The following is a 24,200-nucleotide window of genomic DNA, read 5'->3' as shown; positions in this document are numbered from 1 at the left end:
TGGTTGAGTGAATGAGGGGAGGGGTTTGGTGTTTTTTACCTGTGCATTTAAGGTAGGCCTTGAATTTGAGAAGAGAGGGTTGGTTAGGGTCAGTTTTGTTTGGAAGGGCGACTCATAGTGGGTAGAGTAGGCAGGATTGACTTACATTCTTTGAGGAAAAACTTAAGAAGTGTTACTTAAAGGAAACTATGGAACCTTAAGCTGTAGTCATATGTTTTTTAAACCTGAGTATTAAAGTATTCTCATTTTTGTTTGCAACATCTGTTGAATAAATTCTGTTTGGTTTAAACACATGCCTGACTAGCTGTCACAAACAACACACGTATTGGCAAAAGGTACACCAAGGTTGAAACAGTAACTAATGGTGGCAGTGAACTTTACTTCAAGGAGATAAACAGTTACAGGTTTAAACAGTTACAGGTTTCAGGGAAGCAGTCCATAGCTGGGTTCTTTAAGGGCAATAAAGAAACCAGAGGGGTTGTGGCTACCTGTTGCTTGAACAAGCAGGGGTATTGCTTAGCAGTGGTGTGTAAGGAAAAATACACCTTTCCTACTTAAGGCAGAGAGTGATAGTGGGGGCAGGGGGATACCCATCACTTGCCTTAACAATATTAATATCAGCACAGATGTTAACCATGGTTAAGGTCCACCAAGTTCCCAAATGCAGAAGTTCAGCTTCAACAAGAACCAATTTAAAAATGAATTGACAGACAGCCGCTGGCTGTGACCAGTTTTCTTCTCAAAGAGAGGGCAACAGTCCTAAACCAGAGGTGGCCACTCACATTTATGAACAATACTGAAAGCCTACAGGGTGATGGCATTCATGTTGCAAATGTGGCTGGCATTTGGCCCCCTTGTGTCAAAGGGTGGAAGAGAGTTTTCGCAGGAGCCCTCTGAATTTAAAATGGGCTGTTTGTGATTGTGTGATGTTGGGGGCGAGGCGGCAGCAGCAGATGGCTAAGGCTGTGAATGGCAGAGAAGCTACCTGTTTGCTCATTTCTCTCTCCCCCCCCCTTTCTCTCTCTTCCAGAGTTCCTATCCCATCTGGGAAGACTTCAACTCCAAGGCAACTAAACTCCACTCTCAGCTGCGGTGAGTTTCTCTACAGAGCTGGCACAACAGCAGCACAGTTGCCATTTTTCTCCCAGCCAGGTGTCCTCGCCACATGGGAATGCGTATCATGATGAAGAGACACTCTGAGGCCAACTTCTTCTGTGCTGTCAGCTTTTTCTCTCTCCCCCTCTCCCTCTCCCTCTTGCTTGAAGAAGCAAACCTTGTGTCTGCTGCTTGTTCAGATACTTTTGAAATGAAACAGGCAGTTGTGTTGAACATAGTGAGAGTGTGAACCAGCCTTCACCAACTTGCAATCAAATTGACTACTTGTAACTTATGGAGAGAAAAGCAGCAAGGAGGGGGGAGATTGTGATCAGGGAAAGGGCTAAACCCCGCCCTCCCTGCTGCTGGTTTCATAAAATTAAATCCCAAACCATCTGGAGATGCCCACCATATCATGTCTTTAACTTACTCCCAACAGCTTAAAGCAAGGCTCAGTTCCCTTTCAAATCCAAGATAAAGGTACCAACATTGTGATATAACTAACTCTGGAGTGTCTTTTTGAGCAGTGTCCTCCTTCCCATGAGTGGCACAGATGCAAAGAGGCTGGTTTTAAGAATGGCAAGGCAACTGCAACATCTAGATTGAAGCTGCAGCACCCCCCTCCCCAAATCTCAGAGCCTCAGTGTCATTGGCTGTCAGCTTCCAAGCAATCCAGACTCCAAAAGGCCCTCATCTTTCCGTCCAGCACACCCAAAAGGGGTCCTCTCTTCTCCCCACCACCACCACTTTGTCCCCAAACACACCCCTTTGCTTTACTGTCTCCTAAGAGCTTTTGGAGTCCTCCCCTTTAAGCTTGCCAGCCACCTCCTCTAGCATATCAAATGCTGCTATAAAGGAGCCCTTTCAGCCAGTTGCAGTAGCCGGATATTCCTTGTGTGGTTGCCCTATTAATACCCCCCCCCCCGGCTTCGCTTGTGTTTCTTAGACTTCCATTGATGTGAAAGAGTCTCTTGTGTTTCTCTCTGCAGCCTCGGCTGTTGGTGCGCTGTGTTCCCTGCCACTCTCCCAATGCGCCTTTTGTGCTCCGCGGCAATCTTGAGAGAGTGCTCTTTACTTCCTCTGCTTTTTCTACACACAGAGAAACTCCACATTGACTCAGAGCTAGTTTGGGGAGGGAGGGATTGAAGCTCTGGGTTCTGCCTGACAAGGAGCGTTGGGTGACCCATTTGTAAAAGGGAACTTCGGGCCTTCCTTTGGGGTTGGCATGCAAAAGGTCGCAGGTTCAGTCCTCCCAGGTAGGGCCGGGAGTGTCCCCTGCCTAAACCCCCTGGAAAGCTGCTGCCAGTCAGTGCAGACTATACTGAGCCAGATGGAATGACGGTCTCTGACTTGGTCTAAGCCAACTTCGTCTGCTACTGAAGGTGTTACTGAGCTTGTCCCTGGCCCTGCTGATGGCCATGTGAACAGCCCACTGCTGAGCTCAGTTGCCCTGTGAGAAAGGGCAGGGGGGCTGAGGGGCAGGGAGGTGACCTGAGGGCAAATTTGGGGGATAGGTCCATCGCATGCAACCCTTTTCACTCTGGCGCCTGGGGTGTGCCATGGGGCCCTCACATGTCCCAGAAGCGTTTGGCACATGCCATCCAGGTTGTGAGCCGGGCTGGCTTGGCCTTGCAGTCACCCTGGGGATGCCGAGAGGGTGTGCTGAAATGGACAGTGTGCTGCCTTTGGGACAGGGGGAGGGCGTTGTTGAGGAGAAAACAAGCCAGCAGTGGCTTGTCTGCCATGACTTGGATTTTTTTCATTCAGGAATCCTGATAAGCTTCTGATGAATCTGAGTCCCCCAGACCACTGCTTAAAATGGACCCTGAAGGAAGGTGTGAGAGGACCCTGATGGCCTCAAGGTTGAAAAGGCACATAAGGCTCAGCTTTCTCAGAAGAATGATTAGCCGCTGTGTCCACCCGCCCTCTGATTCACCTGAGTCTTGGCAGTGTTACTGGCTTAGGTTGAGGTGCCAATAATGTAGGGCTGACAGTGGAGTGGGCCTTGTGTCCCAGGATCCTCTGGAGTGGGGCGAGAGAGACTCCCCTCTAGCCCTTTTGAGGCAGCAAAATGTCTTGGGCTGTTTCTGTGTGAAGAGTCTAAACTCCCTTATCTCTTACATCTCTCTTTCTTTCTGTTTTTATCTTAGGACTACTGTCCTGGCTGCCGTAGCCTTTCTGGATGCCTTCCAGAAAGTAGCAGACATGGCCACCAACGCGCGAGGTAAGTTGTAGGAGCCTTTTGGATATACAATCTTGCTGACTGCAAAACCAACCATCCCAGGGAGTTAATGGCAGAGAGCAAAACAACATGTGTGAAAACTGACCACAGAACCAGCAGGCCCAGTAGCCGAGGGGACTTGCTCGGCATTCCCTACAATGGCTTAGCTACCCCACAATACACTTTTAGCCCCTCTTTGTACTTACAGAGTGCTTCAAGAGCAACCAAGTAGCGTGGGTTTTCCTTGCACTTTCAGTCTAGCCCAGCATTCTGCTTCCACTGCCTGCCAGCCAGGTGCCTCTAGGATAATCTCAAGAGAGATGTGTTCAAACATCGGGGTTGTACCAGGAATCGCTAGCTAGGGTGTGTGCATGATTCCGTAGTGTTCCCATGTACGGCGGCACTGAGTTTAGTGGCCATCACCTCATCTTGTATTCCAGAGGCTTAATTAACTAACTATTGATATGTTTTCTTGACGAAAATAATATTAGACGTTTTCTACCTTGCCTTCTTAATTCTGTGGAAGCGCTTAACAACCTCACAGAAGAGAAAAGCAGCAGATAAAGTGTATATGTTCTGAATCAAGTTGGATTCAGTATCTGTGGGAGACCCTGAGATTGTACTGCTTAGAGAGATTAATTTCTTGGTGGTCTCATAGATCAGGCTTGATGTCATCTGTGGCAATCCCCATTATTTATTTATTTAGGTAATTTATATACCACCTCATACATCAAAGAGGTCTCTAACCAGTTTACAAAATTAAAAAAATACAAAAAGTGCAGTAACAATTGCACAATACAAAATCCACATTTTAAAGCAAAACAGAGCAATTAGGTCTCTTACACATCAGCCCCCCTGCTAAGCCAAACATGTTTGTGGGATCACAGTCTTACTTTTCCAGCAGTGCTCTTTCTAAGGCCCCCGTGATCAATGGGCCCATCTCTCTCTCAGCTGCTTCAGCCTTCATTTCTGGGTGGGTGCTGCAGCTGCAGGGGAAACTCGCTCCTCAGGAGGGAGGGAGGGTCCCTTTCAGGTTACACACAAATGAGAGACATTCTGAATGTCTTGTTGCATGTGGAAGGCACAAGTCTGTGTCTGAGGGCTGATCTATCACTGGGCCTTCAAATAGTAGCACTTGAGTGTGTGCACCCTAAGCTCAGACGACGCTCATGGGGTGGTTTTGGTCAAGCCCCAACCTTGGTCTGTGTGTTTGATATGTGTGTGTGTTTTAAAGAAACATTGACAGAATAATCTAAGTGGGCAGTGTTTGTATTGGGCCATGAGTTACTGGGTTTAAGATATAAACAAAGTGAGCAGAGAATTGGATAGGATGGAGCAAGGTGCCGCAGAGGAGAAGGAGGAGGAGGAGGAGGGCAAGACAGAATAAGGGGATGGAAGGGTGGTAGGTGCCAGATGGATACATGGAGGACCAAATGGGGCTAGGGAAGGGAACCAAACTGTAAATAGCTTGTTTGGATAGCTGGGAGGGGGTGGGGTGAGGAGAGGAAACAGTCCCAGAGTGTGGTCTGTAGGGCATATGTGCTTGGATTCCTGGGTCTGGTCTGGCTCCTGAATGGGAGGCCACCTGGAGCGGCATGTCTGATCCCTTGGGTTTTAAGGCAGAAGAAATGTAAGAAAATAAAATGCAAAAGGGGAAAAAACAGAGAGAGGATGGAACCTAGAGTGCAGGTAGGTCTTTTTTTAAGGCAAATGGGAAAAACTGAATTCTTGTAGATCCCCTTGAGCCCCCGTGTGAGAGGAAACCTTCCTGGGAGAAGGTTATGAAGGGGGCACATAAGCACAGGCATGCTTTGAGTTCCCATGGAGCCCTTGCAAAATGCAAAATAAAAAGGGTGGACTTGGAGTAGGCTGAGATAACAAGCAGAAGGTTGAGCAAGACTGAACCCAGGAGCCTAGATGGGGATTTCTTTTAAAGCAGGGTTGGGAAGCCAGCCGGCTGCTGGACGCCAGGTTCAATCAACCCTGACCATTGGCCATGCTAGCTGGGGCTGGTAGGAGGTGGAGTCCAGCAGCATCTGGAGGGCCACAGATGTTCTCCACTCCTGTAATACATGTGGTTTTCCTGAAATAAAGGAGGAGAAGGGGATCTGGAGTGCAGGCAGGATTTCCCTTTTCCTGCCATGGCTGAAGAGTGCACAGGCATGTTTTGGGAATGCAAGAGGGTTTGGTGCATGTTTCTTTTGGGTGGAGTTTCTTAATGGTTTTGAGGTGTTTCCCAGAAGGTGGCATGGTGCCTCTTGCATGGCACTTTTCCTCTTCATGGATCTAGACTGCCCATGAATGGGTGTGCCTCTTGATTGCATTTGGATGTGATTGCATTAGGAGCCGAGGAGGAGAGGAAGCCACAGGTGTGTTCAAGAGATCTCAGGCCTGCTGAATAGAGGGTGGGAACATTTCATGGTCAATATTGGATGGACAGCCAGTTTCTTGTCCTGTACGGCTAAATGTTAAGTCACTTTGATTATGCATATATGCAGGGGTGGTGGAAACTTGAGCCCATTGTTCAATGTCCTGCACTGTAGAACAATCAAACAAGAGATCCTGGTCCTCCTCTGTGTGCCAACCTTTCAAGTACTTGAAGAGTGCTATCATATCTTCCCTCAATGTTCTCTTCTCAAGACTAAACATGCCCAAGTTCTTTCAGTCTCTCTTCATAGGGCTTGGTTTCTAGTTCCCGATCATCCTTGTTGCTCTCCTCTGAACCTGTTCCAGTTTGTCTGCATCCTTCTTAAAGTGTGGTGTCCAGAACTGCGTGCAGTACTCAAGATGAGGCCTAACCAGTGTGAAATAGAGGGGAACCAGTACTTCACACAATCTGGAAACTAGTCTGTTGTTAATGCAACCTAAAATTGCATTTGCCTTTTTTGCAGCCACATTGCACTGTTTTATATTTAGCTTGTGATCAACAATCCCAAGATCCTACTTGCATGTAGTATTGCTGAGCCTAGTATCCCCCATCTTATAACTGTGCCTTTGGTTTCTTTTTCCTAGGTGTAGAACTTTGCACTTGTCCCTGTTAAATTTCATTCTGTTGTTCTCAGCCCAATGCTCCAGCCTATCCCTTTGAATTTTGTTTTTGTTCTCCAGGATATTAGCTTTTATATTCACATTTCCCCCATAATATATGCGTACTTGCAGCGGCGTGACTACGGGGGTGTGGACCGCACCGGGTGACACCCAGGGCCTGGCGCCATGTTCCCTGCTTAGCCAGCTGTGCAGCTGCAAAGTAGAGCGCCACTGCCAGGAGAGAATGTGCAATAGGATGCAAAGCAGATGGGAGAAAGACCGAGAGCAGTTGCAACGGCTGCGGCAGCAGCAAACGGATCCCGGCCAGCTGCATGCAGCTCTGCTCTGGTGCGCGCGGTGGGCCCGGGGCTGCACACGCTGCTCCCAAGGCCATCTTTTGCACGGTGCCTGGCAGAGCTTCGTCGCTTTGCTCGCTTCCCTTTGCAAGGGCAGCAGCTGCTTGCACCAAGCCGGCTCCGGTGCGGGTGCAAGTCACGTGTGCTCCCGATGCCAAGCACACGCGCCACACACTTTTCGCTTTAATCGGCTGTGCTTCCTGTGTTTGACCTCTCAGAAGCAGGGCAGACCCTTAAAAGCGAAAGTGCTTTTTTTGCTAACATGTTCTTTTAAGAAAATGATTATGAGGATGATGAAATCACTTCTCTTTTTCTCATTGAAATGTTATCTGTGCATTAAAAAAAAAGCTAAAAAGGTACCTCTGGGGTTCCTGCGGGCCCATGTGTGTTTCCGTGGCACACATGGGCTTTATAAAATAGCCGGGGGGGGGGAATTGGGACAGGCACAACTGGTCTCAGGATGCTTGTTACAGTCGCTTTTCTGAAGCTAAGCAGGAGCATAAATGAGTTCAAGGAAAAAAGTTCGGTGGAGGGCCTTTCATAAAATTCTAAATATTAAAGGCAGGTTGGAGCTAGGAAGTGTAACTGTCTTTTTCTAGTGTTGCACAGTGAGAAGGCACTATTGAGAAAGGCACATAGGCAATAGCGGAGTGGCAGATTCAGAAGTGTAGGGTCCTTTCGTGATAGTCACAGCCACTCCCCTCCCCTGCTTTTCGCTGCTGGGTTCAGAATGAGATCCTCGTTAATGCCTTCTCCCACAACAACAGACATCCCTAGGGGCCAATCTGCATGAAAGAGGAGTGTGTTAGATAATGAGAAGAGTCTTCTCAGTGACTGACTCACCTTTTTTCACTCTTGATTGGCTCCAATCCGCAGGAAAGGACAAGGAAGCATGTCAGAAGCCTCGTCTCAATGGCTAACACACTCCCCTTTTATGCAGATTGCCTCACAGGATCCTGGAAACAAAGAGACCCTTCTGGGACCTTGCTCAGTAAGGGGTCTAAGACCCACCAGGACCCTGGACGACTACACCCCTGCACATAGGGGTGGCTGTCAGATTACAGCTACCATCATACCTAGCCATGCAAGTTGGGGCTGATGGGATTTGGAGTCCATCCACATCTAGAGAACCACAGCTTAGCCACCCTGGCATAAAACAATCTATAGCTATCAATGGTTTTGTATTCTCATTTCTGTTAGAGAGGATTCTCACATACCATCCCACCACTTGATACCTCTCACCCATCTTTCCTGTTGTGTCCGTTATGTTGCAGTAACAGGTTCTCCCAGACCATGCAATGGGTCCCTGGATTGTCAAGATTCTATTGCTGACTCCTTTTCCCTGACTATTTAGAATCCTTTGAGAACATTCCATGATGTCACAACTGCTCAACCAATGGGGCAGGTGCCCTGTAGGCAAGCGGCAGACAACAGTTGACTGTTAGCGTACTTTGTCGTCACCAAGACACTCTTTCAAAGATGACATTTCTCTAACTTTATTCCAATGAAGGGGTCACCAAGTTTTTTAGACCAGTGGGCACATATGGATGTTTGAGCAAGTGCCGTGGGCATTCTTTCCCTGTCTCCCCTCTCATTTTTTCTCTCCCCCTCCCCTGAATGACACACACACACACACTCAAGTGACAGAAAGAGAAAAAGTGCATGCACACAGACACTCATGCGTCACTTTTCCAAGGGTCAAATAATCAACCTGAGCCTTGAAAAGCACATAGAGGTAGGAGAGGAGGTAGGAAACTTCCTCCTTCAGTTCTCTCTCCTGGCTATGCTTAACAGATTTCTACCAACTTCTCCATCCTATGGAGCTTTGGAGGGCCCCGTGCTTGGCGATATAGAGAAGCTGGGCTGCGGTGGGGTTTTTTCCTCTATCTTCATAATTTTGATGTAGTTCTTAAACATTTTTACTTCCAATTCTATTGTTTTCTTACCAAATTTTCACTTTAACCACATGAAACTATGTATAAATGTAAATACATTTAGGCTGTGCGTATGATATTGTAATTTAAAGGTGTAATTTTAATTTTGCTAGTTGTTTATGTCACTACTATTGCCATTACATTCAGTGATATATGGGAATTATGATTTACGAGTAACATTAGTACAAAAAAATTATTAAGGATTCTGTATGGTCTGGTACGGGAGGAGGTCCATGGGGGGTGACACCATGAGTTACTGCACTGGATGACACCAACCCTAGTGACGCCACTGCATACTTGTACATATTGGAAAATTGGGAGAAATGTGAACTTTGAAAGATAACTTAGAATCATAATCACTGGATGTCTTCAAGCAGAGGCTGGACAGCTATCTGCGGGAGATGCTCTAGCTGTGGATTTCCTGCTGTGAGCAGGGGGTTGGACTCAATGGCCTACAAGGCCCCTTCCAACTATGATTCTATAAAGTTGGAAGGGGCCTAATAAGGCCATCAAGTCCAACCCTCGCTCAATGCAGGAATCCAGCTTAAAGCATACCCGTCAGGTGTCTGTCCAGCTACCTCTTGAATGCCTCTAGTGTTGGAAAGCCCATCCACACCCCTAGGTAACTGGTTCCATTGTCGTACCACTGTAGCAGTTAGGAAGTTTTTCCTGATGTTCAGCGAAATCTGGCTTCCTTCAACTTGAGTCCATTATTCTGTGTCCTGCACTCTGACGATCGAGAAGAGATCCTGGCCCTCTTCTGTGTGACAACCTTTCAAGCACTTGAAAGAGGGCTATCCTATCTCCCCTCAGTCTTCTCTTCTCCGGGCTAAACATGCCCAATTCTTTCAGTCTCTCCTGATAGGGACTTGTTTCCAGTCCCCTGATCATCCCTGTTGCCTTCCTCTGAAACTGTTTCAGTTTGTCTGCATCCTTCTTAAAGTGCGGTGTTCAGAACTGGACGCAGTACTCAAGATGAGGCCTACCCAGTGCCAAATAGAGGGGAACTAGTACTTCACGAAGTTTGGAAATTATACTTCTGTTAATTCAGCCTAAAGTAGCATTTGCCTTTTTTGCAGCCACATTGCACTGTTGGCTCATATCCAACCTGTGATCAACAACAATCCCAAAATCCTTCTCACATGTAGTATTGCTGAGCCAAGTATCCCCCATCTTATAACTGTGCCTTTGGTTTCTTTTTCCTAGGTGTAGAACTTTGCACTTGTCCCTGTTAAATTTCATTCTGTTGTTCTCAGCCCAATGCTCCAGCCTATCCCTTTGAATTTTGTTTTTGTTTTCCAGTATATTAGCTATCCCTCCCAATTTTGCATCATCTGCAAATTTGATAAGCATTCCCTGCACCTCCTCATCTGAATCATTAATAAAAATGTTGAAGAGCACTGGGCCCTGGACCGAGCCCTATGGTACCCCGCTTGTTACCTCCTCCCAGTTTGAGAAGGAACCATTGATAAGCACTCTTTGAGTACAATTCTGGAGCCAACTGTGGATCCACCTGATAGCTGTCCCATCCAGCCCACATTTAGCTAGCTTACAAATCAGAATATCATGGGGCACTTTGTCAAAAGCATTGCTGAAGTCGAGATATGTCCACAGCATTCCCGCAGTCTACAAGGAGGTTACCTGATCAAAAAACAAGATAAGATTGGTCTGGCAGGATTTGTTCTTGATAAATCCATGTTGGTTTCTAGTAATCACTGCATTGTTATCAAGGTGCTTACAGATTGGCTGCTTACTGAATCTATAAGTTGATGACAGTGAACAGAAGAAATGTAGCGACACATGCCTTATGTATAATTTTGTGAACAGCTGTCCTTCTGTTAATGCTGCAAACCTTTGTTAAAATATGTTTTTAAGATATTAAAGATGTTTTTGGTGTTTTGTTCTTTGTTTTGCTAAGCTGGGCAGCATAGAAATTTAATTTATTATTATTATTATCATCATCATCAACAACAGCTCCTGGTATAGCATTGCCAGAGAGGACATGGGGGCAGAAATGGCATCTGAGTCTGCCACAGGGTCTGGTCCCAGTGTCCACATTCCTGTTATGTGTTGCCGCCCTGGGCTCCTACTGGGAGAAAGGGCGGGATATAAATCTAATAAATAAATTAGTTAATTAAATAATGTGGCTTGTTGTTGCTGGAGAGTTTTAGGTGTGTGTGTTAGGGCACTCTCTATAAGCAGTACACACAATTGGGTTCCTTTGCCATTGTAGATTGGGAACAAATTCCAAGAAGCAACAAAGCATCAGTCACAATGATGTAATCTTCTGATGTCCTAGCACCAAAGAGTGTTGCCAGGGAAGATCAAGCTGGACAAAGCAGCAGGTCTGCTGCAGAACCAGAAACATAATTGCAAGTGGACCCACTGGGATTACAGAGAATTAGCTGGCAGTACCCCAGGTCAAGCAGAAAATGGCACTGCTCCCTTGGAGTCCAGGAGAAAGGCCACTGACGCATAGTGAGCACTAGTAAAAGGAACTGGGCCATAAGGCCGGTGGCAGGCTGAAGAGACACAGTGGAGGACTGGTGAGGTCCTCCCAAGAGGGAGGGAGCTCCCCACTGGCCTGGAAAGACTCTCACTTATTATTTATGGACTCTCTCTGCTTCAAAATCCTTACTCTTGCCAAGCGAGATTAGCTGCTTGAATCCACGCACACCCCCATTTCTCTTCTCTCTGCTTCTGGTGACGGTCTCAAGGTAAAGGTGGCTGTCCCAGGGCCAGTCAGCCCATATGCTTTCTGGGTCTATAAGCTAATGACAGTGAGAGGGAGTGCAGCAACACATGCCTCACATATTATTTTGTGAATAGCTGTCCTTCTGCTAATGCTGCAGACATACGTTAAGTTATGGGGATAGGTTATTGCTCCAGCTGTGCTGCCTGATTTATGGTCTGATTTATAATCACCACACACATTTGGCTTTAATATAAGTGTAATTGGAACTGTGCATTCTGAAAACTTTAAAGGTTCAATAATCCTGCTTTTCAACAGCTCATAGTGGATGAGGGTTCCAAGCAGAATGTCACCATCAACATCTGCACGGACTATATAAATATCACCAAACTCCTGTTCCTGCTCTCCTTCAGAGAACCATAGAGGCATTTGGTTTAAAGACTTCCTTTAGTACTATATCATTCTAGAGCCACAAAATGTGATCACCTACAAGCTTTGACTGAGGCTTCAAAGAGCCTGAAGGAGGCAGGATTGTGACAGGGCTAGTGAAGAGTGTGGTCTGGCAAGAGTCCTGAGGGCCACATTTGACCCCTGAGCTGAGGTTCCCCCCCCTTGGTCCAGGAGATGCCACAGTTGTTGTGGGAGAGCGAAGAGGGAGGTACCCCAAATGCACGGCAGGCAAAGTGATGGAAGCCCTTGAAGTGCCGAACCAGCAACCAGCCAAAAATAAGAGTGGTAATTGTTTCGGGTATCAAAGAACCCTTTGTCAAGGGCAATCTTGTGCAAGTAACATGCTGCTGTCTCATCTGTGTAAAAAACTGACTCAGGAAAAGCTGGACTACCACAGCCATGGGTGGACGAATTGCCAAGCCACAGAACCTCAGTCTGACTTAGACTAAATTTCAGTTCATGGGTGGTCATGACCAATTTTGCCACTTCCACTGCCTCACCTGCGTGAGATGAAAAAGAAACAGAAATGGAACTGGGTGTCATCAGCATAATGGTAACACTTCTCTCCAAATCCCTAGATGGCCTCTCCAACAGTTTCGTGTTGATGAGGTGTGGGGAACCTTTGGCCCTCCAGATGTTGCTGAACTACAACTTTCTTCATCATTTCTGCTGGGGCTGCAGTTCAGCAACATCCGGAGGGTAAAAGGTTCTTCGTACCTGATGTAGATTATGAAAAGCATGGGAGACAAGATAAAATCCCATGGCATAAATGTTGTGCGGCTGAGCCATAGTATGTGCACATACATACACACACCCCTTACTACCTTCTGAAATCCTCCAGGTGGGAGCTGGACCACTGGAACACTGCTTCTAGCTCCCAGTTAAGAGAGCCTATCCAGAAAGGTATCATGATCAATGGCATCAAAAGCCACTGAGAGGCGTAGAAGAAAATAGCCTTTTCCATCAGGACAGCAAAGGCCGTTTCAGTGTCAAACCCAGGCCTAGAATCAGATTGAAATGGTTTCTCATAATCAGACCCAGCTCCTTACTTGGATCCTAACCTGCCACCATCATATGACCATAGACCTTTAATGCTGCTTTCTCCATTACAAATGCACCAAATACTCTGGATTATGGGTGTCATATGGCCCTGCCTGTGCACCTGACATCCCGCATGGACCTATGCTCCATGCTGGAAGCCATACGCATACCCTGGACTTCAGGAAAGCCGATTTTAATAAACCCAGAACAAAGATAAGTAAGGTTCCATAGCAAGCAACCCTACTGAGAAAAGGAGCACAAGGGTGAGAGTTTCTAAAAAAGGAAAATCTGAAGGCACAATGGCAAACAATTTTGTCAAGGAAAAAAGGGGGAAGACAGTAGAAGAAGCAATTTGGCTTCACAGAAAGCTTAGAGGTGACCTGAAAACAAAAAAGGATACATATAGGAAGTGGAAGGAAGGCCAGACCCCAAAGGAAGAGTACAAAAAGGCAGCACGGAATTGCAGGGATGGCATCAGGAAGGCTAAACCTGAGAATGAGCTGAGGTTGGCAACAGATGCCAAAAGCAACAAAAAAGCTTTCTTCAGGTACATCCATAGTAAAAGACAGAAAAGAAATAGTGGTACATCTGCACAATGAGGATGGCAAAATGATGACAGATGACAAAGAAAAGGCAGAAACGTTCAATTGCTACTTTGGCTCAGTCTTCTCCCAAGAGGGTCTATGAAGTTGAAGGGGCAGGATTGCAACTTGAGATTGATAGACAAATGGTCAAGGAATATCTCATCACTTTGAATGAGTTCAAATCTCCAGGGCCTGATGAACATCCTACAGTATTGAAGGAAGTGGCTGAAGAAGTCTCAGAACCACTGTCTATTATCTTTGCGAAATCATGGAGGATGAGTGAGGTGCCAGATGACTGGAGGGGGGCTAATGTTGTCCCAGTCTTCATAAAGGAGGAACCTGGGAACTACAGACCAGCCTGACATCAATCCCTGGGAAAATTCTGGAGCAGGTTAGAAAACTGTCAGTCTATAAGCACATTGAAAACAATGCAGTGATTACTAGAAGCCAACATGGATTTGTCAAGAACAAATCCTGCCAGACTAATCTTATCTCATAACCTCCCTGGGAGACCGTGGGAATGCTGTGAACATAATATATCTCGACTTCAGCAATGCTTTTGACAAAGTGCCCCATGATATTCTGATTCGCAAGCTCGCTAATGTGGGCTGGATGTGAGGATAAGTACAGTAGCGCTCTCCATGCAAGGTAGGATGAGATCACAACCAAAGCTCCATCAATTGTCTCTTTAAAATATTGTATCTGCTACAATTTCTTCTTCCATGAGGGCAAAGCAAGCAACTCACATGCACGCTGTGCTTGACCCTTGACATTGTTGCTTGCTTAAGATTAGTTTAAGGAATGGTTACTCAGCTATTCAGATACTAACATCCGTTATCTACAAGGCACTAGTCCCTTCAAAACCAGCGTCCTCCCATCATTTTACAGCTGCAGTTCAGGAGCAGCAGAACGCAGTGAAAGAGATTGTTATCACCAACATGGCTGCTGCGTACAAACAGGACCAGAGAAGCATGAAGAGGAAAATGAAAGGTCTCTTGTCTCTAAGTTACAAAATGGAGGATGGCGTTTTTGGGAGTCATGAAGATCAGGTCCTCAAAAAGCTGAAGAAGAGCCAATTTGTGTTCTTTCTAATTGAGACTGTCCTACCTCCGGAGCAGAGCATATCTAGTATAAAAAACCTGGTTGAATGCGGTTCTCTCATCGTGACACATTTAAATGTTTTTTTTCTTTTCTTTTAATAATGGTATTTGTTATTTAATTTTGAGAATCACATTATTTTATTGATGTGCGTATTGCTATATTCATGTTTTTGTAAGCCGCCTTGAGGGCTTTTTGGCCATAAAGCGGGGTATAAAATTAATTAATTAATTAATTAATAATAATAATAACTATCAGGTGGATCCACAGTTGGGTCCAGAATCATACTCAAAGAGTGCTTATCAATGGTTCCTTCTCAAACTGGGGGAGGTAGCAAGTGGGGTACCATAGGGCTTAGTCCTGGGCCCAGTGCTCATCAACATTTTTATTAATGACTTGGATGAGGAGATGCAGGAAACGCTTATCAGATTTTACAGAATTGGGAAGGATAGCTAATACTCTGGAGGACAGAAACAAAATTCAGAGTCATCTTGATAGGCATTGGGCTGAAAACAACAGAATAAAATTTAACAGGGATAAGGGCAAAGATCTATGCCTAGGAAAAATAAACCAAATGCTCCATTATAAAATGGGGGATACTTGGTTCAGTAATACTATATGCAAGAAGGTTCTTGGGATTGTTGTTGATCACAAGCTAAATATGAGCCACCAGTGTGATGTGGCTGCAAAAAAAGCCAATTCTATTTTAGGCTGCATTAACAGAAGTATAGTTTCCAAATTGCGTGAAGTATTCAACTCTATGGTTCTATGATAACATAATGTGTTCTTCCCAAGAAATGCTTAAAGGGCATGGCCAACATACTTGAGGGAACCCTTATCTCATAGAAAAGAGAGACTATTGCTTCAATTCTAGAGCAGCCTTTGCCAGCCTGGTGCCATTCAGATGATTTGAGTGACAATTCCCATCAGCCCCAGTTAGCACAGCTATTGTAGTCCAAAACATCTGGAGAGGAGCAAGTTGGCAAAGGATGTTCTAGAGCAGCAGTGATAGTGTATGTGGCCGGAAGCAAGTGGAGATAGAATGACAGGAACAGAAAGAGGATTCAGGCCATGGGGGAAAGCGAGGCAGCCACCTGCCATCATTGGTTTCAGGTGCTATCAAGGACAGCAGAGGCATTTAGTGGTGTTCCACAAGGTTCAGCCTGCCATGATGTCTCCTATGAACACCCCTTAAAATGCAGACTCACATCTATTTCAGTGAGCTTACACTAGATAACTTCCCAGTGGATTGGATCCCCATGTGAATTAGTATATGCTGGTGCCATTTGTTTTAAGCCCCCTCAGGCACCAGAATGCTCCATAGTCTGTGCTTTGTGGGGGATGCAGTTTGATGGGTGGTCCCTGTAAAAGACTGGTTCATCTTCAAGGTAGATAGAGGGTGGTTACTGCTGCCCCCAATGGACAAAACCAAAATTGCCGTTATCCATCAGGTATGACCCTCAATCTAGATTAGTAGCCACTTGTTAGCCTTTGATAGTGGTAGCCTATAACTAAAAGCATATAATAGAGCTGGAAAAGATGCAGAAAAGGGAAACCAAAATAGTCAAGAGGATGGAGCAACTCCCCCATGCGGAAAGGGCATTTTAGAGACTTTTCAGTTGGTGGGCATTTGGGGCTTTTTAGTTTAGAAAAAAAGTTAGTTTGGGGGGACATGATAGAGGTGTCCTTACAATTATGGATGAGTTTTTTCCTCCCTTCATCCAATGAAGCTTGAATGTTGGAAGATTCAGACAAAATTTTCCTTCACACAGCGCATAGTTAAACTATAGAATTCACTCCCACTAGATGCAGTGAAGGCCACCAACTTGGATGCCTTTAAAAGAGGCTTCTTCTTGTTGTTGTTATGTGCCTTCCAGTCGATTACGACTTATGGCGACCCTATGAACCAGCAACCTCCAAGAGCATCTGCCATGAACCACCCTGTTCAGATCTTGTAAGTTCAGGTCTGTGGCTTCCTTTATGGAATCAATCCATCTCTTGTTTCACCTTCCTCTTTTTCTACTCCCTGCTGTTTTTCCCAGCATTATGGTCTTTTCTAGTGAATCATGTCTTCTCATGATGTGTCCAAAGTATGATAACCTCAGTTTCATCATTTTAGCTTCTAGTGATAGGTCTGGTTTAATTTGTTCTAAAAAGGTAAAGGTGTCCCTGCACTTGTAGTGCGAGTCGTTTCCAACTCTTAGGGTGACGTCTTGCGACATTTACAAGGCAGACCATATATATGGGGTGGGATTGCCAGTTCCTTCCCCGGCCTTTCTTTACTCATTTTACCGATCACGGATGGATGGAAGGCTGAGTGGACCTCAACCCCTTTTACCGGAGATTCGACTTCCTCCTTCCGTTGGAATCGAACTCCGGCCGTGAGCAGAGCTTCGGCTGCATTACCTCCGCTTACCACTCTGCGCCACAGAGGGTCTTAATTTGTTCTAACACCCAATTATTTGTCTTTTTTGCAGTCCATGGTATGCGCAAAGCTCTCCTCCAACACCACATTTCAAATGAGTTGATTTTTCTCTTGTCCACTTTTTTCACTGTCCAACTTTCATATCCATACATAGAGATCGGGAATACCATGGTCCGAATGATCCTGACTTTAATGTTCAGTGATACATCTTTGCATTTGAGGACCTTTTCTAGTTCTCTCATAGCTGCCCTCCCCAGTCCTAGCCTAGAGGCTTTGACGATGTCCAACTCGGGCTCAAACAGGAAGTGAAGGTGGCTTCAAGTAGGAGGAAAAAGCAAGTGGGATGTTTAGGCTAGAGCTGGTCAATATTCATCTGAAAAGGAGATGGCTTCCAGCCTCATCTGACCCCACTTTCAGCACTGAGACTAGACAAATCCATGGAGGGTAAGGCTGTCAGTGGCCACAAGCCCTGATGGCCGTATGCTACTAATGGCCTTTGAATACCAGCTGCAGGAGAGGGATTTTGGCTTCATGGGTTAGGTTTTCCCAAGAGGTCTGGTGGGCATTGTTCAAAACATGGTGCTGGACTAGAGCAACATCTGGAGGGCCAAAGGTTCCCCACCCCTGGAAAAAAGATCTTTGGATAGATAGAGCAGGAGTCTTCTCATATTCTGTATGCAGCCTAACTTGGCTGGATCAGGTGCTTAATAGGCGGTTGTCTGGGGGATAGAGGGGAAGTAGTGCACTGACATTTTGTGTTTAGAAAACCAAGAAGTAATTAACTGAGCTACCATATGGGGCTCATTGCAAGATTTGAAAGTAAGAAGCACGGTACTCTAGAAAACCTAGAGGCAAGTTATGCACTAGAATAGATGTGTAGAATTGTATTTTATTTATTTAAGGCATTTCTATACCTCTTAATCATTAGCATTTCTAAGTGGTGTACCAAAAATAAACCATACAGAATATAAAACAATAAAAACTCATCATGAAACCGGACTCTATCTTGAAATGGCTTCTGGGACAAGGAAGTCTTAGTCATGCACCAGACGTTCAGCAAGGAGGGTTCCTGCCTAATCTCAGGTAGGAGGGAGTTCCGCAGGCTTAGCTGGCCAGCCTGCCCTCTCTCTGGTCGCTCTGTCCTGCTGCTGCTCCATGAAGCGCCTTGCCTCTGCACTCCCTCCACACCCTCAGCTTCCACTGCTCACTTGCACAATCCTCAAGGCAATGAGGACCTCCCTTTCTGCCCTCCGTCTTCAAGCCCATAAGCCCTGTTGGGTCAGAGCAAGACGGGTGCAGCTGCGCCTGCCCCTGCTTCTCACAGGCAGGTATGGAAAGCCACCTCTCTTCCTAGCAGCTGGTCATTCCATGACATCCTCCCCTGAACGTGGAGCCATTATGATTTACTAACCCTCTCCTTCCTCGTGAATTTTTTTAATCTCCCCTTGGAATCATCTGTGCTGGTGACCAGTCTTGTGGCAGCTAATTCCATAAATTGATTATGTGCTGTGTGAAGTTCTTCCTTTTCTCTGTCCTGAATCTGCTGCCAATGACCCTATTGGGTTCTAGATTTATGTGAGAGAGAGGAAAACTTGCCTGTCTGTTGACTCTATTTACACCAGAGAATTATTTTTATAAACCTCTGTCATGTTCCTTCTTAGTTGCCTTTTTCCTTGTCTAAAAACCTCCCAAACCTTTAGCTTCTCCCAGAGGAAAGGTGCTGCACGCTTTCAATTTTATGTGCTATTCCTGATGATCCCTATAATAGAATCCACTTACACTGGATCTCTTTCCTGGTCAGTCTCAGACCTCATCAGGGTATATGTAAAGTTGGGGGGGTTGCCTCAATATATGCATCACATTTTTCACTTTCTAACATAGAAAAGCATTTGCTGTTGAGTTTCCAATTTGGAAAGACACTTCTGGCGTTCTTTAAGTTACAAATATAGCCTGCAGCTCCACTGTATAAGATTAAAGATTGCATTAAGCGTTTATTTGTCATGGAAGCCCTTGTGATTTCTTTCCTAAGGTATACTGATTCACTTGGGCTATAGCTATTGCCAAGTGACTCAGTCTAGCTTTAAGGGAATCATGGAGGAGCCTTTAGCGAGGGGAGGAAGTATTTATGGGACGACTGGGGTGGGATGAGATGAGCCCACAGAGAGCTCAAAATGCTTGAGGAGGAGATGCACCACAAAGCTATGTATCCTATGAGCATTTGTTGTGGTAACTTTTTAATACTGCATAATGCCTGGAGAGGCAGGTGCTTCTGAGGAGTCTGTCCCAAGTCAGGCCTGGGCCAATGTTCAGATCCCCAGCCTGCCACCTTCTTCTCTCAAAGGAAAATGGATGTCCAAAGGGCTGGGTCTCAACTGTAGGCGGAAGAAACAGCTTGCAGGGTCTGGCTAGAGGAAGGCTGCATTCACACCGTACATTTTTCTTATTGCTCGTCTTATTCCACTTTAAAGAGTCATGGCTTCCCCCAAGGAATCCTGGGAACTGTCGCTTGGTAAAGACTTGTTGGGAGAGCCCTGCTCCCTTTGCAGAGCTGCAGTTCTCAGAGTGGTGGACCAGTCAGTCCCTCTTCCCAAGGAACTCTGGGGATTGTAGCTCTGTGAGGGGGATAGGAGCCTCCTCTTCATCAGCACTCTTAACAAACAACACTTCCCAGGATTCTTTGGGGGAAGCTGTGACTGTTTAAAGTGGAATCATTGTGCTTTAAATGTATGGTGTGAACCCACCCTAACAGATGACGCCTGTATGCAGGAAAGTCAGTGGAGAACCCTTCTAATCCCCCTTTGTTACTCCTTCCTCCTACACTCCTCTCGATCTGATGTCACCAGCCGGTGCAATCTCACTCTGTCCAAACACGCACGCACGCGCACATCCATGGGGTCTGCCCTTCTCAGCCTGTAGTGACCTCTCAGCTCCTTTCTCTGGGTTTCCATTTTCATGCCATCTGACTGAACACAGGAGAGGAAAAGCAAAGGAGGTGACCAGAAGCATCCATCATGTCTCATTCTTCTGAGGTCCTTCTTGACCATTGTCCATTAATGCGAGGGCTGGTTTTTCACCTCAGGAGCCACGAGGGACATCGGCTCAGCACTGACCCGGATGTGTATGCGGCACCGCAGCATCGAAGCCAAACTGAGGCAATTTACCAAGTAAGTGTATGTCCAGACTCCTGTGCTTCTGATGCGGGCTTGCCAGCCTCAAGCTCCCTCTCTAGGGAGAAAAGTGGGGAGAGTCACCTTTGCCTTAGAAACTGGGTTGGGCAAGCAGGTGCTTCAGAGGGACGCTCAGAATTGTAGAAACTCAAGCAGCTTGCAGAGGAATTACAGTCCAGTGAATGGATTATTGAACTGTTTTGGAGCACTTCGACCACAGGCCCTGGATGAGTCTCTCTCTCTCTCTCTGGTCTAGTTCAGATGATTATCTGGGCTGAAACCCTGTTCCCCCAGTGGAGGAGCATGTACCCATCCACCAAGCTCATCATGGAAGCCTATTCATGTGGAGTACTGAATTGTGCAGTCTCTCCCCCCTTTGAGGAGTAAAAATCATGAGTTTGGGGCTACTATGTATTTGAGATTTTTGTATGATCACGTTATGTGTATGAATGTGGTGGAAGGGGGCACTATGGGAGAAGGGTCCTTAATCCAAGCAGAGCACTGGAACCAGCCTTCAGCATCAGTCTTTTGCATGGAATTGCAGGAGGATGACATGCAGAGTCCTTTGAAGCCAAAACATGCTGCACCATAAATTAAACTTCACAAGTCTCGGAAGCAGCATTAAAACAGGAGCCACGCTACTCTGGAAAGCTGAGAGGTGAACAAGGCCTGCCAGAGTGAAGCAGATTGATTGTGCATCTGCCCCCAGCATGGCAGAGCAGAGCAGCTGAAATAGAAGGCGTTTTATGGGCCCATCTGCACTATACATCGTTGAAAGCACTATTGTATCACTTTAACAGCCATGGCTTCCCCCAAAGAACTGTAGTTTGTTAAGGGATGCTGAGAATCCTATTCCCCCCTCACTGAGCTACAATTCCCAGAGTGGTTTAACAATCAATCTCTCTTCCCAGGGAACTCTGGAAACTGAAGCTTTGTGAGGGGAATAGGGGTCTTCTAACAATTCTGTTCAACAATTCTGGTGTAATCCTGCTTTAAGTGGATAATGCAGATGGGACCTGGGTAGTTGGATTAAAAAATGACAGAATCAGGTATCATATGGTTGCTTAAATGAGTAATAGTACAAATTTATAATTGCTTTCAACCAGAGGTGGGAGAACCTTGCTCGCTCCTAAGGGCCATGCTCCCTTGTGGGTAATCTCTTGGTGGCCCACATGCCAGGTTAGGCAGAGGCCAAAAGCTGGTAATGGGCCAATCATTTTCTTTCTGCTGCCTCTCTCTTCCCCCCCCTTCCTCCTTCATGCAGCAGTTAGCCAAAAAAGGCACACAACCCCATGGGCATCCACAGGAATTTTTGTGGTGGGGGGGAGGAGCAAAACACGGAAAGTGGGAGCGGGCTAGTTTCTCACCCAAAAATGTGAAGAATAGTGCCAGGACACTTTGTCTCCTACCTCAGGGTCTACAAACGTAACTCCTATTTTAAATGAAAGCTGGAAATTGAGGGATTATGGTTAATCAGTGTTGGGATGTGTGTGTGTAAATACCCCCCCTTACATGTGCAAATGCACAAACACCTGTGGAGGGCTGTCATAATAAAGTACTATAGGAAGGGACAAACCAGGCACTGAGACTCAGTGGAATGAGATTCATGACTGCAACATAGGAAATGAAAGGTATAATTTGTTCAAAACAAACATAGCAATGAGAAAAGGGGGGCAGAAGCATTATATAGACAGAAGGACAGAAGGAGAGGGAAGCCGGGGGGTGGGGCAGGTGAGGCAGATCCCAGAAACTGTAGTCCAGTTAGCCTGATGTCAACATTGGATCACATTCTAGTAAAAAGCATTAAGGAGTCAGTCTGAGAGCATCTAGAAAAGAATGCACTGATTGCATAGGGTGGGGAGGCACCTGCCTTGGCAGCTTTTCATCTGCCCAGTGGAGCTGAACAGGAGCCAGCAGTGTGAGAAGGCTACAAAAAAAGTGAATGCAATCTTAGGCTGCATTAAGAGAAGCAGCAGAGTGTCCAGACTGTGGGAAGCAATAGAAGCGCTGAATTCTTCAGGGCCAGTGTCTCAAGGTCTGTGTCCAGTTATGGTTGCCACATTTGACTGGCGTTGACCAACTGGTGAGTGTGCTCAGAGGAGGGCAGCCAGGACAGGGAGGGGTCCAGAATGGTGGAAAGGGCCAAGTCAGTTTAGCCTGGCAAAGAGAAGAATCAGGGAAATGTGACAACAGTTTTCAAATATCTGACAGACTGTCAGTCACGCGGAAGAAACTTGATAATGGTGTGAGCTGTTTGGCAGACTGCCTTGAGTGGCCGTGGGCTGTCCTGTGCTGGAGGAAGTGGTTAAGTGGAGGCTGGGCAGCCACCTGTCAGGGGTGCTGCAGTTGCAGAGCCCTGCACTGCAGACCCTGCGTTAAGGAGGGGGTGGACTAGATGACTGCCAAAGTCCCTTCCAGTTCTGTGGTTCACAGTGGTGGTGTCTGCTGACATGGCTGGTGCTCCTGTTGAGGCCCTTGGCTCTCTGTGGAATGGTGGGATGTGTAGAGCCATCGACACAATCATTCCTGAGTACCCCTGCTGTTGCTGTGGGGTACGTAGGTGTGCTTGGTACTCCAGGGATCTTCATGCGATTAAACAAGAGGGTTGGTGGCCCAAGTGCTGGTGGCATAAATCTAAGTCTGAACCTGGGAAAGGTTGCATCCATCATGCCTATCACGTGGCACTGGTGGTGGCAAAGGAAGCTTACTTCTCTGCCACCATTGTGTCCACAAGTAACTACGTGGAAGAGCTTTGGCATGGAATGGGCATTTGTCCATCTGGCCAAGAAAGCACTGCTCTGACACCCTCAGAGGCAGCTGTAACAACTTTGCAAGGCACTTTAGGGACAAAATCGATCAGATTCAGACAGAGTCGGATGCCACAGTTAGAGCAAGTCCAGTGGAGGCATCCAGAGCACGCTCTATGGCATCTGTGCTGTATCAGTTTACATTAGTGAGGCTTGAAGAAGTGGACAAGCTGCTTGAAGCAGTGTGGCCAACCACCTGCCCCCTTGACCCTTGCCCATCTTGGCTTCTTTGAGCTTGCCATAGGGGGTTGACTGGGTGGGCCCAGGGAGTGATTAATGCTTCACTGGAGGAGGTGGAGGTACCATCTGCCTTGAAGGAGGCATTGGTGCATCCCCTCCTTTTCGGGACCTCCCTACAGGGGTTGGGTGGTGCTGACCTTTGGCCCCAGGAAGTCCGTTTGAGCAGATGAAGCTTCCTCCCCAATTCAACCTGCCACCCTATAACACACCCTCTTTGTTTCAAAATTCGTTTTTACACAACATTAAAAACCTCCCTCCAGGGTGTGTTTATTAGGGGCCCACTTTCGTCTCTTAGGCAATACAGCACTGCTGTGATGACTACTGCTGATGTTACCAAATTAGTGAATCCGTTTGGTCAGGTCTCCTTGCGTTTTCCACTTTGGCTAAGGAGCTAGAATGTCACTCCTTGCCAGGCAGGAGGCTCTTAATTTTCAAGTGTCCAGAAATCTATAGGCAGGCAGAAAGTTGCAGCTGTGGGGTTTGTTAAAACCTCTGTTCCACATCTCCCTCTCTTGCTGCCTCTCCTTGCCATAGTGCCCTGATGGAGAGCCTGATTAACCCCCTGCAGGACCGGATAGAAGACTGGAAGAAAACAGCTAACCAGCTTGACAAAGATCATGCAAAAGGTAAGGCCAAGGAAGACGGCCTGACGAGCCTGGGCAGCCTGTTACACTCAGAGGCCAGCAAGGCAAGGCAAAGCTAAACTGCCAGGACCACAGGGCTGGGGGTGGGAAGGAGAGCCGGGAGTGAAATCTCAACTCCTTGGCACAGCAGCCTCTCACGCTGTGTCAGAGACCTTGGGCCCCCTTGCCAAGCGGTTGATCACAGGAACCGGGCACTTGGAGTCAGGCCACATATCTCCTGGTTCCTTTCTCCTCAGAATACAAACGAGCCCGTCATGAGATAAAGAAGAAGTCCTCTGACACGCTGAAACTTCAGAAGAAAGCTCGCAAAGGTAAGATGTCTGTCAGGATCTCTCTGGCCAAAAGGGCAATTCGCTCTGGTTGTGACAGCTGATGGATTGCCCTTGGTCAGCTGAACAGCAGCTGCCTTAGCAGTGAAT

At 46.6% G+C, this 24,200-nt stretch overlaps 1 protein-coding gene across 6 annotated transcripts in view; it reads left to right on the top strand.

Annotated features, from left to right (window-relative positions):
• Window positions 1-24,200, top strand: part of MTSS2 (MTSS I-BAR domain containing 2) — a 79,591-nt gene that overhangs the window by 29,626 nt on the left and 25,765 nt on the right. For 5 of the 6 annotated variants that reach the window (XM_061593818.1, XM_061593817.1, XM_061593821.1 and 2 more), the window contains exons 2-6: window positions 1,031-1,092; window positions 3,246-3,319; window positions 20,003-20,087; window positions 23,672-23,763; window positions 24,018-24,092. In XM_061593818.1, coding sequence (XP_061449802.1) covers window positions 1,031-1,092; window positions 3,246-3,319; window positions 20,003-20,087; window positions 23,672-23,763; window positions 24,018-24,092 — 388 coding nt within the window. Of the gene's footprint in view, window positions 1-1,030; window positions 1,093-3,245; window positions 3,320-4,810; window positions 5,006-20,002; window positions 20,088-23,671; window positions 23,764-24,017; window positions 24,093-24,200 lie in introns of those variants that run through there. The other variant, XM_061593822.1, reaches the window with a different exon arrangement.

Source organism: Rhineura floridana, chromosome 13 (assembly GCF_030035675.1).
Source record: "Rhineura floridana isolate rRhiFlo1 chromosome 13, rRhiFlo1.hap2, whole genome shotgun sequence".
Taxonomy (NCBI): Eukaryota; Metazoa; Chordata; class Lepidosauria; order Squamata; family Rhineuridae; genus Rhineura; species Rhineura floridana.
This window is presented reverse-complemented; position numbering and strand designations above follow the sequence as displayed.